The 16,466-nt window shown below is 39.9% G+C and overlaps 1 protein-coding gene across 7 annotated transcripts in view; it reads left to right on the top strand.

Moving 5' to 3' along the window:
* The window catches only part of LOC104600139 (calcium/calmodulin-regulated receptor-like kinase 2), a 48,222-nt gene extending 32,519 nt beyond the window's left edge, over nt 1-15,703 (top strand). For 5 of the 7 annotated variants that reach the window (XM_088900713.1, XM_088900709.1, XM_088900712.1 and 2 more), the window contains 5 exons: nt 6,460-6,545; nt 6,656-6,727; nt 9,035-9,124; nt 14,816-15,019; nt 15,094-15,703. In XM_088900713.1, coding sequence (XP_088756839.1) covers nt 6,460-6,545; nt 6,656-6,727; nt 9,035-9,124; nt 14,816-15,019; nt 15,094-15,396 — 755 coding nt within the window. In that variant the 3' untranslated portion in view covers nt 15,397-15,703. The remainder of the gene's footprint in view (nt 1-6,459; nt 6,546-6,655; nt 6,728-9,034; nt 9,125-14,815; nt 15,020-15,093) is intronic. The other 2 variants (XM_010262984.3, XM_010262996.3) reach the window with 1 other exon arrangement.
* Nucleotides 15,704-16,466: the final 763 nt, after the last annotated feature.

Genomic DNA, 16,466 nt, shown 5'->3' with positions numbered 1-16,466 from the left:
ATTACTTGGAGTGGGCTCAATCAGCCATGATGGCTATTGGAGGAAGGGGAAAACTGGGTTACCTCTTGGGAGATGTGAAAGAACCTTCCAAGGAGGACCCAACATACACCAAGTGGGTTTAAGAGAACTATTTGGTTATGGCATGACTGTGTAATTCTATGCAGCCACATATCAGCCGAAATTACTTGTGGGCAAAGACAGCCAAAGAGATATGGGATGTTGTGAAAGAAACCTATTCCCAACCCCTTAATGTTGCCAGAGCCTATGAACTAAAGTGTGAGGTGAACAGCCTTAAACTAGGAGAGAAGCCAGTTTCTGTCTACTTCTCTACCTTGAAATCCTTGTGGCATGAGATTGACCATCTAGAGACCCTTGAGTGGGAGAGTCCCAAAGATGCACAGACTCACAGAAAGCAAGTCGAGACGAATAAGGTATTTGAGTTTCTGGCTGGTTTGAATTCAGAATATGTCATTGTGCGACAACAGATATTGACAAGAGATAGTGTGACCCTTTCTCAAGCATACTCCCTGGTGCATGGTGAAGAGACCAGGAGGAAAGTCATGATACTGCCTCACCCCCCTTTCCTAGCCTTGACAGCTATTAAACCTAAGCCAGGGGGTGATCCAGAAAGGGACCGGAAGAAGGAAGATAAGCGGGATCTGGTATGTGAACATTGCAAGAAACCCAAGCACACAAAAGATACTTGTTAGAAGCTACATCCCCACTTGGTCCCAGCAAAACTAAGAAATAAGAAGGGTAATGCTCATGTGGCCGTGAACACTGATTCAGCATCCTCATCAGGCACATCCCTAGAGACTTTAGCTGCTGTTCGGGCTGCCCTCATACAGTTGGAAAAGGAAGTTGGGAGTTCAGCTTAGCCATCTCAGTCACCATCAGCTCCTGCCACATCTGCATTTGCACATTCAGGTACTCGAGCATCAGATCCAGGTAATACTGACCACTGCTGGGTAATAGATTCAGGTGCATCCGACCATATGACTAGCTTGTCATCATTGTTCACTTCTTATCACTTGTCCTCTGGCCGAGATAGAGTATCCATTGCTGATGGCTCTCTTGTTCCCATTTCGGGCAAGGGGGATATCAAGCTATCGGATACTATCTCTTTATCTTCTATCTTGCATGTTCCTAAGCTTGATACTAACCTGCTTTCAGTTAGTAGTATTACCAAACACATGAACTGTTCAGTAACCTTTTTCCTGACCGATGTGTTTTTCAGGATTTAGAGACGAGGAAGGTGATTGGGATTGGCCGTGAGACGAACGGGATCTATCTGCTTGGAGAGAGTTCTCGTCGGGAGGAGTTAGTGGATAAGAAGTCTTTTGTTTCCTAGTCTGTGAGTTCGGTTATGCTTTGGCATAACCGATTAGGTCATTTGTCTTTTAAGTCTTTGAAGAGTTTGTTTCCTGCTTTATTTGAGTCTGTTGAGTTATCAAAGTTGAGGTGTGAGAGTTGTGAGTTTGCCAAACATTGTAGAACCTCTTATTCTTTAAGTAATAAAAGGAGTAATTCCTCTTTTGATATTGTGCATACTGATGTTTGGGGGCCATATCATATCTCTTCTATGGGTGGGTACAGATATTTTCTACTGTTTGTTGATGACCATACCCGCTTTTCTTGGATCTATCTTATGCGTTCTTGGGATGAGGTTCCCACTCTGACCCAAAACTTCCATCAGATGATTCTCACTCAGTTTGGGGCCAAAATCAAAGTCCTTAGATCTAATAATGCAAAGGAATACTTTGCTCAGCCATTGACCTCCTACCTTCTTAGCCATGGAGTTATTCACCAGAGCACTTGCCCTTATACACCACAGTAGAACGGCGTTGCCGAAAGGAAGAATAGGCATATCTTGGAGGTGGCTAGAAGCATTATGTTTACCTCCAATGTACCCATTCGCTTCTGGGGTGATGCTATCCTCACGGCAGTTTATCTCATTAATCGAGTTCCTTCTCGGGTTCTTGATATGAAAACCCCTTTTTCCCTTCTATACCCAGACAAGGAGTTGTTCATTGTTCCCCTTAAAACCTTTGGTTGTACCTGTTTCGTTCAGCTTCTTGGGCCTCATCATTCCAAGTTTGAACTTAAGGCCTCCAAATGCATTTTCCTCGGTTATGCACAAACTCAAAAGGGTTATTGCTGCTATGATCCGGTTTCAGGGAAAAGGTTTGTCTCCATGGATGTCACCTTCTTTGAGGAGACACCCTATTATCCTAGGGTTTCTCCTCAGGGGGAGAGCAGTGAGAGTGGGGCTGTTTTGAGTTTCTTTCCTCAGGGGGAGAGCAGTGAGAGTGGAAGTGGGGCTGTTCCTTTACCTATTCCACTGGGTAATGAAGGCTATAGTGGTGAGGGTGGTCAGAGGGAGCCGGAGTTGAGAGTCTATCACAGGCGATGCAGGCAGGTCAATCCTAGTCATCGGCAGTCCCGGCCAGCTCCAATTCTTTCTGCGGCTCCAGATCCAGAGCCTACTGAGACACCTCCCACTGTTGCCACTTCCCCTCTTGTGGATGACCTTGATCTCCCTATTGCCATTCGCAAAGGGAAACGACATTGCACCACTTCTACAGCTCACAGCATCTCACAGTTCTTATCCTATGATCGTCTATCTCCATCTTACCGGTCCTATCTCACTTCCATTGCCGATGTCCCTATTCCAAGAACAATGCAAGAAGACTTATCAGTTCCAGAATGGAAAGATGTAATGCAAGTCGAAATGGATGCCCTGTTGAAGAATAATACTTGGGCACTGGTTGACCCACCAAAAGGAAAGAAACCGGTGGGATGCAGATGGGTGTTCATTGTGAAGCATAATGCTGATGGCTCTATTGAAAGGTACAAAGCCCGGTTGGTTGCAAAGGGGTTCACTCAGACTTATGGTATAGACTACATTGGAGACCTTTGCCCCAGTAGCCAAGATGACCACCATCCGAGTTCTATTATCCCTTGCAGCAAATCATTCTTGGCCCTTGTTTCAGATGGATGTTAAAAACGCCTTTCTGAATGGAGACTTATAGGAAGAGGTCTACATGCAGTTGCCTCCTGGATTCTATGATACAGAGACAGGTAAGAAGGTTTGCCAATTGAACAAGGTATTGTATGGTTTGAAGCAGTCACCTAGAGCCTAGTTTGATAGGTTCAGATTAGCCTTTCGAAAGTTTGGTTATGTACAGGCCCAGTCAGATCATACACTATTCATCAAGAGGGTGGAGTCCTCTCTGACACTACTTGCAGTATATGTTGATGATATTGTGGTGATAGGAAATGACAGCCATGAGATTGAGTCCCTCAAACAGCTCCATCAAGAGTTTGAGGTGAAAGATCTTGGTGCACTATGGTACTTTTTGGGTATTGAGGTTGCTAGATCCAAGCAGGGGATTTTTATCTCTCAGAGAAAAATATGTTCTAGATCTGTTGGCGGAAACTGGAAAGTTGGGTGTTAAGCCGGCTGATACACCCATCGAACAAAATCACAAGATTAGTGCAGAGGGCGGGGAGCCTCTTGAAGACAAAGTTATGTTCCAACGGTTGGTTGGAAAGCTCCTATATCTCTACCTCACTCGGCCAGATATCAGATATGCAGTTAGTGTTGTTAGCCAGTACATGCACTCCCCTAGAATTTCTCATCTTCTTGCGGCAGAGAGAATATTAGCATACTTGAAGAGATGCCCGGGTAGAGATATACTGCTCAAGAACAATAATCACATGAGGGTGGAAGTCTATACAGATGCCGATTGGGCTGGGAGTGTTGATGACATAAGGTCTACCTCTGGATATTGTGCCCTTGTGGGAGGTAACCTTGTCTCTTGGAGGAGTAAGAAGCAGAGTGTTGTTTCCCGCTCCAGTGCTGAAGCGGAATACAGGTCAATGGTTAACGGAGTGGCTGAAATCTTATGGCTGAGGTCACTACTTGAATAGTTGGGTATTGACTATGAAAAGCCCTTAATGCTGTATTGTGATAATCAGGCAGCTATTAATATAGCCCACAACCCAGTGCAGCATGACAGAACTAAACATATTGAAGTTGGTCGACATTTTGTGCGAGAGAGGGTCACATCACAAGAAGTGTCTTCCGTACATCACATCTAATATGCAGCTCGCGGATATCCTCACCAAGGTTGTACCAAGGAAGAAGTTAGAGACAGACCTATCCAAGTTGGGAATGATAGATATCTACTCCCAACTTGAGGGGGAGTGTAGAGAACACTGATGTGGGCCCCACAGCAGTGGTCCCCACTGTGTTTGTAGGACAGCATGTGTAGTTATTTGTTTCAGTTATAGTAGTGTCAGTTTGTTAATTCAGTTATTTATTCAGTTTTTATTTACTTTATTTATCATGTAAGTAGTAAGGGCAGATGTGTCCTTTCCATTATGTACTGAACATAACCTATAAATAATAAGAGAGTGGCGGCGGCAGATCTGTTAGAATCTGTCCCTCCTTTCAACCCCTTGTGTTCTCCTGTTTCTCTTCTATTCCTTCTCCTTTCTCTCACTTTTCTTCTGTTTTGTAAACCTAAAACCTATTAGGATTCAAGACTGATTACAGTCTTGATTTTCTACTGTAAATTAATCAAATTTATACTAGTAAGCCCAGTGATTTAAAAGGCACGCCTAGGTGCATTTTGGGGTATGCGCCTTGCCTAGGTCATAGGCGCACCTTTTTCAAAAGGCACGCGCCTGGTGCGCCTAGGCGTGCGCCTTTTTAAAATTTTGCATTTCTTCACTGGTAGCAGTATTGATTGTATCAATGACAAGACCGGTCTATTTTCGGGGACGTGGAATTTGTGTTACGATGGATCGTGGCGTGTGGTGATCAAGTTGGTCAAGACAATGCATTCAGATCATCAAAAGAAAGTGTGGAGAAGAAACTGTTGCTACTGATGAGGGACACGCCGTTGGAGAAGGATTCGTCTCTGTAGTCGAGCTTTCATCTGTTTCTCCAGCTTGCTTCAAGGAGGTTGTGGTTGGTAAGCTAGGTGTTGATCTGGGTCGCAGGAGGAAGATTGAGGAAAGGAATGAAACAAAGGAAGCTGGTTCAGTTCCAAAGAAGACTTGCTCTTCTAGTAAGATGCATATTGTCCATGTTATGAAAGTTTTCTCTAGACTAAAGCTCGGCTTGGTGAGAGCAGGTCCTACAAAAAATTTTAAGAAAGTTTGCAAGAGAATGAGTGCAGCCATTGCATGCGGGGGGTTAGCGTTAGGGCTGCCACTTGGGCCATGTTAGCCTGAATCCAACCCGAAAAGGTTGGGTTGAAGTTTGGGTTAGGGTTGAAAAACTTGAGCACAACTTGACTTTAGGTTCTGTTAGGGTTGAGAGGCCATAGGCAACCCGATCCAACCTGAACCCAACATGTCTTCATATTTGTATATGTATATAAATTTGTATATATTTATGTATGTATGCATTCATGTTTATATGTATATATCTATGCATATGCAACTACGTACCTGACTTAAGCCAATCATCCAATCATATGATCCCAATTTGTTCTGTTAGGAAAAGATTTTAAAATTTTTTTTATGATTTTAATGATATATCAGAAAGCTTCAATGGTATTCTAAAATTCTGAATCTTAGATGTTTAATTTATTAACAAGATTCAAAATATCCTAGATATATCAACAAAATTGGAGATACAAGGGGAAAATTCTTAGAATTTTTTTGTGTTGCCCCCATCTAAATGGTAGATATTGCCAAATCTTAGTGGTATTGTGAGCCATGGTAATCTTCCATCTTTATCTCCATCAGTGATGTTAAGTAAATCCATATGACAGCTCATGTAATATTTGATATTTTGATATATCTATTTATGGTGCGAATGGTTGGTATTGTGATTCATGTACTATCATTAACAAGTATTTTTCTGATTTGTTCTTATAGTAGATGCTCTTGCAGTTCTCTGTGGACATATTTTGCTCTGCAGACTCTGCTGAACCCTAGACAAGTGAGTCAGATCTCAGTATCTCACCTGAGACCTTTCAGGTGGGATGGTGGGACCAAAATGAATTTTCAGCTATAACTCATCAATCTTAAACAGAATTCTGACAACAGCAACAAAAGTGGCCTTTTATCAGCTATGAGTCTCAAGCATATAAACCAAAAAAGGGGAAAATATCTGAAGCATAGTTTCCCAGTTTGCTAGTCATATACCAATTTGCAAGTTGGTTCATAATAATTCAGGAAACATGTAATATGCCAAAGGACCATATTAAACATAAGTTCTAAATTAAATAGGAAATTACACCATACGACTAATGATATTAAGCAGAAAAACATAACTTAATTAGGAAACTACAAATTAATATAGACTTTGTTTTTAGCTAGAATCAGGAGTTGGTTTGATAAATATATAACTTTGTTTTTGGCAACGTCTGGCAGAATCCGACTTTGTTGGATTGTTATTGAACCCTGATAATTGAAGTTCTCTGGTGTGCATGCACATAGGTGAAGGAGAACGGATTTTGAGTTGGGAAGAAAGACTTCAAATTGTTCTAGATGTCTCTCATGGGATTGAGTATCTTCATGAAGGGGTATGTTGGGTGATATTGGTTTTTTTTTTTTAATTTCCAGGTGAAAAGCATCACATTATTTGCAAACAAAACCATCCTAGTGAGATTAAAACATACAATTCTTTGAACAGGCAGTCCCACCTGTCATACACCGGGATCTTAAGTCTGCTAATATATTGTTGGACCAATCAATGAGAGCTAAGGTAAGGATACTACATACACATGCTAGTTCTAGTCCATTTTCTTACTGAATGTAACTAATGATGACAAGATTATAGAATCATCTCTCTTGTGTAGATATTTGTGATCTTTTGACATCTAAATCCAAGTACTATACGGAACTGAATATGGTATTAATTATTTCCTTTATATGATATTTCTGCCTTCTACACTTTGCATCCACCCATTTTCAGTTCTGTGCTCCATCTTCCTCTCATTTCTCTCCCAAAATTTCTTTGGCTATGATTGTATTCAATTATGTTATAAAGTTCCATCACTTTGTTTCTGGGCTAGATGTTACCTGATAGATGACAAACATGCATGGAGATGCCTTACATTAGGGATATTTATGCACCTTTCTAGACACAAAGTACATGCAGATATGCTTGAATTGGGATCTTTCTTTCCCTTTTCTTGATTAGCTACACAGTCTCTCTCCTTTAGTTAAACCACCTTATAGATTGGCATTACTAAAACTGAAACTTTCAGGTATGGCCTTGGCCAACAAGCACAGCTATAAAGGTGGCAAGGCAAGTGACGGGGTACTGCCTAGGGTACCACTTAAACAGTGGTTTTTACAAATATGTCCTATAATTTATTGGATATGCTCTATCATTAATTTTATTTGAAAATTTGACTACAACTTTTAATCATAAAATTTAACATTCTATATACAATTCCATTCAGCAAAGCAGTTAGATATGTAAAATCATGAATCATAGTTGTCAAGGTGATAACACCTTGGTAACTAAGATCAAGAAGATTAAAAGGTTTACAAATGGAATGCAGGTGGATTTTCAATGGATCCCAAGATCGGCTAACAATCTAGCGGATCAACTAGCAAAACAGGGGGTTTACAAGGAAGTCTGCTTCTGGGCTCAGTTGTAACTGCAAAAGTAAAGTCCCCTCGGGGATTTCAATCTTTAACTTTCAGGGGTAACCGAGGCTACCCTTGGTGTAACTACTTACTCTTAAATCTTAATAAAATTTATGTTATTCATAAAAAAAAAAAAAAACTAAGCACTTCCTAGTAATTGCCTTGCCTAATTGCTATGAACAATTTACAAAGGTGCTTTCCAACTGCTTAAACAACTGCCTAGGCAAGTATTTCTTCTTCTGTTTTGGCACTAAAACAGGGTCTTGTCCCTTTCATTTTGCCCAATTTCTGCCATGTTTTGGTGCTAAAGCAGGGTTTCTTTTTTCTTCATTTTCCACCACTAAAACAGGGGGATTTGGTGCAAAAACAGGGGCTCCATAACTTCTTTTTCTTTTTTTTTTTAATAGGAAAGGGTAACTTTCATTAATTTTAAGGAAAATTATTTCAACTATCACCTTCAAAAAGGTGACCCCTCAAATTACAACAGCCTTACAAACATGCCCGAAAAGTAGTTTCCCTATTTAACTCCTTGCACCGCTAATGCCACTAAAACGGTGAATCTGTTTTATTTACTCTCTGCTACTGAAACAGTGTCTCTGCCCCTTTATTTTCTTTTTCATTTTCTTCAACTAAAACAGCAAGAATTTTTGTTCTAAAACAGGGACTTTGCACCTTTCTTTTCAATGCAAATGAACTTTTGAGGAATTCCTAGGTAGTCAATGTTATGTCCATCCTTTGGAAAAGAAAAAATATGCTTCTCAAATATCATATGTCACTCCCCCATCAAGGCTTTCCACAAAAAGGGTGCACTGTTCATTTCAGTTGTAACACAACAAACTTCATTGCTTTCAAGTTTTCCAATACCTTACAAGAAGTTGGCAATCTAAGGTTCTATTAGCTTCCATTCCTCTCTTGATTTAATTAATTCCCTGGCTTCTCATTCCAGAATGAGATTTTATTGCCATTACCATCACATACGAAGTTGACAAGTCTTCTCAAGATTGTACCCCTTAAGAAACCAGAATAATAATAATTTCTCATGAACTCACAAATTGTATCTGGTTCCACCTGGTATAGTAAAAAATTCCTTGGCTGCTTATTAATTAGATTGTGTTGACATTACATTACTGTGTCAAATACAAGTTGACAAATGACGAGTCTTATCTACAGTATTACACCTGATCAAAACTAGCACAATCATTTGCTAGTCAAACTCACAATTTTGATTTCTACCATGAAGCTAAATGCTAACAAAATATACCTTAATTTGCAGTTGAAGCCTAAGTTTCTAGGCAAATTTAAGGGGAAAAAGAACCCATCTTGCATGTGATTTATTTTCTTATTTATTTATAAGAAATGTGGTTTTATGTTTGCAATCCTAAGAATTCTCAGTTGAGGGTGCCAATTATTTCAGGTCCAAGCATACTTGTACCTCGGGCCCAATCCAGTACACCAAGTCCAAGTCAGTGTTTTAAAAGCAAGAAACACAAGTACACAGCATGAGGTACCCAGGTGCTGAGGCACAAAGGCGAGGTCCATGCATGAACAACATGAAGTGCCACATTTAAAAAAGAAAACTAAAGAAAAACTAATATCCAAGAATAACAAATCTAAATTCAGAATAAATAAAATATTCCAGAAGGCTTATTTGCTCAATTTTTTTCTTTTTTTGATCAATAACACTTTCATTAAATCATCAGTAGAAGATTTACAGGAGGAAGACAAACACACTTATCTTCCAAGAACCACAAAGCGCCTCATAAAAGGAAAAAAAGAAGAAAAAGAGAAAAGAAGAAAAAAAGACAACACTAAAGTTACAGCTTAGCCCAAAACAGTGAATCCCTTTCTGCCCCTTGTTTAGTTAAACCGTCAGCTAGGGAATTAGCCGATCTTTTAACCCAACATGTCTTAACTTCCATCTCCCGCACCAGCCACATGAATTTCCTCCTCTCATTGTTGTACTTCCATAAACCATTTTGATCTTTAGTCAGCCACCCTATCACCACCTCTGAATCCCCTTCAATTATGAGTTTCTTGATGTTCAACTCCTCAGCTTTCCGGACTCCTTCCATAACCGCAAAGATCTCAGCTCTAAGGGAGTCATCCACTCCAATTGGGCCTGAGAATATGGCAGAGATGACCCCATTTTCGTCCCTAAAAACACCTCCAATCCCCGACTGCCCCGGATTTCCCCTACTGCAGCCATCAAAATTTAATTTCAAGAATCCACTAGGTGGGGGAGTCCAAGCCACATTCATTACTGCCTTGGTCTATGTGCAATTTGCAATTTCACCCCACTTCCTCAACATGTCATCCACGGTGTAATCTGTGAATAGATCCAAATATTTCAGCCACTGTACCGCCCTAATATGTATGATAGCCCTCAGATTTGCTGCTCCTCTTTGGGTTTCTGAGAATGTCCTGGAGTTTCTTTCCTCCCACAATGTCCAACATACTGCAGCCCTTAGTCCTCTCCACATTATCCTTCCCCTTTTTATCCGCCACCTGAAAAAGGTAGGGGAGAAAAGGCCCTGCAAGTCTGATGGGGGATTCCAACTGCATCCAAATAAGGAGGAAGCCCAATCCCAAATTGACCTCGCAAAGTGGCAAGACACCAGTAGGTGAAAACCAGTCTCCCCATCCGCTTTACATAGAACACACCACTGAGGTGACAAGCAAGTATTGGGTCTCTTCTTTTGGAGTAGATCACCAGTGTCGATTCTTTCCAGATAGGCTTCCCAACAAAAACTACCAATCCTAGGAGGTATTGTTCTGCACCAAACCTCACCAACAGGGAAAGGGGGGAAGGTAGGACTGGTGGACTGACTTAAGACTTTGAAGAACGAAGCACAAGAGAAGATGCCATTGGGGGTAGTGTCCAAATTCTAGAATCTGCCCTAGTGGGGTCTAAGACAACGTTATCAAGAAGTGCAATAAGGCTCGAAATATTGTCAAGGTCTGAGTCCCTCAAATCCCTTCTTAGACCCAAGTTCCACCCAATCCCAGAAGTGGAAGAGGACGGGGTGATGAAAGACGAGATTGGCTCATTTTTCAAATTAGAAAGAGCATACAAAGAAGGAAATTGATCATTTAAAGGGGCACTCCCCACCCAGGTTTGTTCCCAAAATTTTATGGAGTTAGTGGAATTCAAGTCATACCTGATATTAGGGGAGAAAACTGGTAGCAGGTCATGAATGGCTTTCCAAGGAGAATTACTTGTGGTCCTAGCTCTGATTCCAGCGTCCCATCCATTGTGCTCTAGCCCATGTATACTTGCCACTATTCTAGCCCATAGCTTCTCCTTCTCCATAGGGAACCTCCACAACCACTTCCCCAACAGAGTCATATTCCTTCTCCTGATACTCCCAAGCCCTATGCCACCACAAGACTTACTCCTATATACTATCTCCCAGCTAACTCTGTGATCCCTCTTTTCCTCTCCTAGCTCCCACAGGAAATCTCTCATAAGCTTTTCTAATATGTTAGCAATCTTCACTAGGATTTTAAACACCGATAGGAAAAAGATGGGTAAGTTAGCAAGCGTGGCCTTAATTAGTGTAATTCTCCCACCGAAAGAGAGGTAGTTCTTTTTCCAGGATACCAATCTTTTTTCAAACCTTTCCACCACCGGGTTCCAAAAGCTCTCTCTCATGGGATTATCACCTAATGGCAACCCTAAGTAGTTCAAAGGCCACCCCGAACCTTCACACCCCAACACTTCAGCACTCTCCCTGAGCTCTCCCTCCTCCAAGTTCACCCCCACTATACAACTTTTCCCAAGGCCTACTTGCTCAATTGATTAGAGTATTATGTAAGTCCTGCATTGATTAAACCATTTAAACTCTAAGCATCATAGGAATGCCATAAATTCCATATTCAACTTCAAATTCCAGGTTAATTCATCACAATATAGCAAGCTAGGGTAGGTACACACCACAAAAGGATCCTTACTTATGAGCCTAAGTGTGCCTGAGGCATGCCTTCAAAATACTGATTCAGGTCTTGTTGGGTAGACATGTGCACTGGCTATTGCATTACCTGACCCGCCTATACAAAAGTAATGCTTGATCATTTAAAATAGGGCTGCCAATGGTCCAGGTCAACCTGACAGACTTGAACTGTTCTGATCCTATTATACAGGGTTTGGATTTACGTTGTGTCCCAATTGTCAATAGCATTGGTTTTACCTATTCTGACCCGATTAAGAACTGAATAATTATATATGAATATGTTAGCACATGATAGAAATTCCTCCTGAGGCATGCCTTTGAAATACTGATCCAGGTCTTGTTGGGTAGACGTGCACTGGCTATTGCATTACCTGACCCGCCTATACAAAACTAATGCTTGATCATTTAAAATAGGGCTGCCAATGGTCCAGGTCAACCTGACAGACTTGATCTGTTCTGATCCTATTATACAGGGTTTGGATTTACATTGTGTCCCAATTGTCAATAGCATTGGTTTTACCTATTCTGACCCGATTAAAACTGAATCAAATATATATGCATATGTCTGCACATGATAGAAATACCTCCTGATGTTTTATGATGTTTCACATGGTTTACCTATAGTTTCATTTAATGCAAAAAATGATCATTTTATAGGAAATAATAAAAGATACTTTGAGAACAGGGATCAAGAGAGTTAGCAACCAAAGGCATGTCAATTATAATCAGGTCCGACCCAATAAGCCCAATTAATAACAAGATTGGTTCTCGGTCTATATTACATACGGGCACTGGGTTGTAACTGGGTATGGATGTTTTCTTCTCAGTTTGGGACCAGGTCTACTATGACCCATACCGGACCCAACCTATTGACTGCCCCACTTTTAGGGTTTCAAGTCAGGTTGCCCAATTTAAAGAGTTTCAACTGCATCTGGCTTGGGCACATTCAAATTTTAACAAATTCTCAACCCATCCCAACCCAAGTTGCATCCCTACCTACATTTAAAACAGAAAAGCACAAAATGGAATGAAAAGTAGAATAGAAAATGTCATGTATTTATAATTTTATATATGCCTCTTGGGTGCCAAGGTTCTAAACCAGATATATTTTATGAATCTAAATCCTACCCATTCATTTCAGATGCTACTAACTGAGCTAACAGGGCATTGATCAAATATCCATTGACACCACTAGCCACTAGTTCTCAAAAGAATTAAGAATTAATTAAGAGGCACACATTTTATTCATAGTTAAAAATAAATCCAACATCTATGATTTTCTATTCTCTATCCATAAAAATTGTAAAACTTAAATCTAACTTAAGACCTAGTTCTCAAAAGAATTAAGAATTAATTAAGAGGCACACATTTTATTCATAGTTAAAAATAAATCCAACATCTATGATTTTCTATTCTCTATCCATAAAAATTGTAAAACTTAAATCTAACTTAAGACCTAGTTCTCAAAAGAATTAAGAATTAATTAAGAGGCACACATTTTATTCATAGTTAAAAATAAATCCAACATCTATGATTTTCTATTCTCTATCCATAAAAATTGTAAAACTTAAATCTAACTTAAGACCTAAGTAGCTATATCAGTGATTTACCTAATATGACTTTTGCAAGTGATTGAAATTGTGAACCGGATGAAGAATGCCAATTAAATGTACTATAGTTTGTACTTTTCTTTTTTCTTTATTGCTGTGCAGTCCCTTGTATCTATTATATTTAATCTTTAATTCCTAACAGTTTGAAGGGGCTCTTATGTAATTGTAAAAGATGAAAGGAACTGCACAGCAATAAGAAAAAGAAAAACTATGGTAAACTGGCAGCATTGCCCATCTGATTCACACCCAAATAAGCCCCATCTTGCCATAAATAAAAATTAGGAATAAATGGTTATGGAAGGTCTGGCAATGAGCCTCAATCATGAACCAAGCATTGGTATAAGGTGCACAATTGGTAATCTCGTCCAATCACAATAGCCTTACGAGACTAGTAACATGGGATTTTGAAACATTTTGCTGATTTGAGAGTTACATCTCCTTAATCGTGAGTAGAGGTAATTGGGCTTGGCTTTCAGAAGATTGATGTTGGAATAAGTTTCCTTGTGATGATTTTCTAGTCATGTATAACATGTCAGTTGATGGAATGGGTCTCAGTGCAGGATTTATGATAAAGTGGCTAGTGAAGTTGTCTGGGTGTCTGGGTTCAAGACCCCAGTGGCTTTTTGTTTTTTCAATTTAGCTGTTTTACATGTCCATTGGGCGGTGAGTCTTTCCTTCCCATGGTGAGATTTAAGGCCCAAATAATTCCTCCAAAGATTTTTCCTTTTCTGTGAAAGATATACATCAATAAAATCCTCACCGTGTATCATTTAAGATCTCAATGGAAAAATTTAGAGAACCTTTGTTCATTGTGCCATGCCAAAAGGGAGTCAGTGTTGCAGATTTTGCTTCATCATGACTACTCTATTTTGGTGTCATCCCATTTTAGGAATCAATGGATTATTCCAGATATCACGTCTTCTTTAATTGATTCAGGGATAGTAAAAGGGGTTTTGTGTGAGAGAAATTATTAAAATTGACTGCATGTGCTATTAATTGGTGCTAATGCAAAGAATAAAAAAGTGAGGTCTTTGAAGAACGAAGAATCTGGAAAGGTAGGCTGGAAATGTATAATTTATAATTCATTTCTGCTCATCTATGTTGGCAGATTTAGGTATCTGCAAAATAGATTAAGGAACATATCTTTGTATCTGCAAAATAGATGAATATGTAGTATGTGTCATAGATCATTGGCTATGTAATTTTTTTCCATGTAGGGTGTAACCCAAGTTACAATTGTTGGGAGGTGACTAAATTAATTTTTTTTTTTTGTTAGGGAGCATTCCCCACATAGATACTGACTAGCTAATGACCCTCTCCTCACTATGGAGCAACTATAAATGTGTTTTGTTTGGGATCCACTAGCTGCACGGCAATCCTTACCACTTAACTCGACCCACTGGAATCCCTACTCTGTGTTTTTCATTTAATGTAGACTTATTTGGTCCCTTTCTTTGAGAGGGAGGCCCAGCCATGTTTCTGAAGGAGAAGCCTCCCATTTTTGAGGGCTTCATTGTGTGTGTGTGTTTACTTTTCCTTATCTTTAGCCTCCTTCCAATTGTTCCTCTTCACTTCTCTCTTATTGTTTGCATGTTTTTCACGTGTTTAATCTGTCACAAATTAAAATCGAATTAGGTTGCCGATTTTGGTCTGTCCAAGGAAGAGGTCTTTGATGGTAGGAAGTCAGGACTGAAGGGTACCTATGGCTACATAGATCCTGAGTACATGTCCACAAACAGGTTCACAAAGAAGAGCGACATCTATAGCTTTGGAATTATAATCTTTGAACTCATTACAGCCATCCACCCTCAGCAAAACCTAATGGAATATGTCAATCTCGTAAGTTTCTCACTGCCCCTTAATCTACATTATAGAAATTCTCAGCATTCATCTCTCTCTCTCTCTCTCTCTAGGCGGCAATGGATTCAGATGGTGTAGATGAAATACTTGATAAGAAACTTGTTGGGAAGTGCAACCTTGAAGAAGTGAGGCTCCTTGCAAACATTGCTTACAAGTGCCTGCACAAAATCCCAAGAAAGCGACCATCAATTGGAGATATCTCACAGGCTATATCAAGGATAAGAAAGAGGCGGCTTACCAAGGAAGACACCATGTCTTTTGCGGGAGATGTTTCACAAGTTGTAAGGCGGATAGAGCATCAACAAGTAGAGCTGAGTAAGATCACCAACATGAGAGATAATGCAGGAATAACATGAAGTAGTAATTTTGTTTCAAGATCTTTGCCCGGATTTCTGATGATGAGAGATAATCTACAAGTTAAAGGCTGAAAGTAAAATCAAGGGACCTGAATTTGGGTGTCGACGAGATTCTACCGTGCTTTCTGGGCTCCCAAAGGAAAGGCAACAGCCTTTGTTGTATAGTCGGATTCTGACAGTTTGTGAGCTCTCGTATGAAGGTTCAAAATCATGTACATAGATACTCTTCTTGATCACATTACTCGACCAAGAGCATCTTGGTGATTTTCCATCTAAGGATCAATATATAAGGAACATTTTCTCTAAAGAGGATCTTATTTTTTGTACATTAAAGGAAGTACATAGAGGACCTTTTAGAAATTAGAGTCATTAAACAATTTAAACTAACCCATGTAGAGTACCAGACCAAAATATCCGCCTAAGATATTTTTTTTTTTTTAAGTCGGAATTTAAACAAGGGATTTTGTAAAAGGATGGTGGGGGACTGCAACATCCTCTTGGAAAGGCGAAAACTTGTGCATTCACAAATTTGTATTTATCAGTCACTCCAACATGCGCACCATGTTGCAGAATAAATCACAGCAGAAAAGCCAGAAACATAAGCTGGGCGGCGGGGATGATCAAGAACACCCAAGAAATGATCCTACGGGTTGGTGCTCTTTGCTGCATAATCTGTGAAAGCGATGACAATGAGGTGACACTAGATATCGGGGATTAGCTGGATTGTTGGCTTGAGGGTGGAAATGGAATAGGCTCATATTATTTCAACTAAATGCTAATTCAGATGACCAACCCCAACTCTAATATCTGGCTTGCCATAAATGAGTTATTTTTAGCAAACTTCAAAATATCAATACGCACTATACACCGGTAGTATCAGGCAGTATCAATAGTTTCGGTTCAGAGGAGTTGGTTTAAAGTCCATCCACCTTTGAATTGGTCGAAATTCCAAAACACCCCCTAAAGGGGCATATCGGAAAACCCCTGATACGATACATATTGGCCGATTCGGTTTGATACATATCAAAATTTCGAACCTTGATTTTTAATGCCTATACGGGAGATGGTTT

The sequence above is a fragment of the Nelumbo nucifera genome, chromosome 3 (genome assembly GCF_055504915.1).
Source record: "Nelumbo nucifera cultivar China Antique chromosome 3, China Antique-T2T, whole genome shotgun sequence".
Lineage (NCBI taxonomy): Eukaryota > Viridiplantae > Streptophyta > Magnoliopsida > Proteales > Nelumbonaceae > Nelumbo > Nelumbo nucifera.
This window is presented reverse-complemented; position numbering and strand designations above follow the sequence as displayed.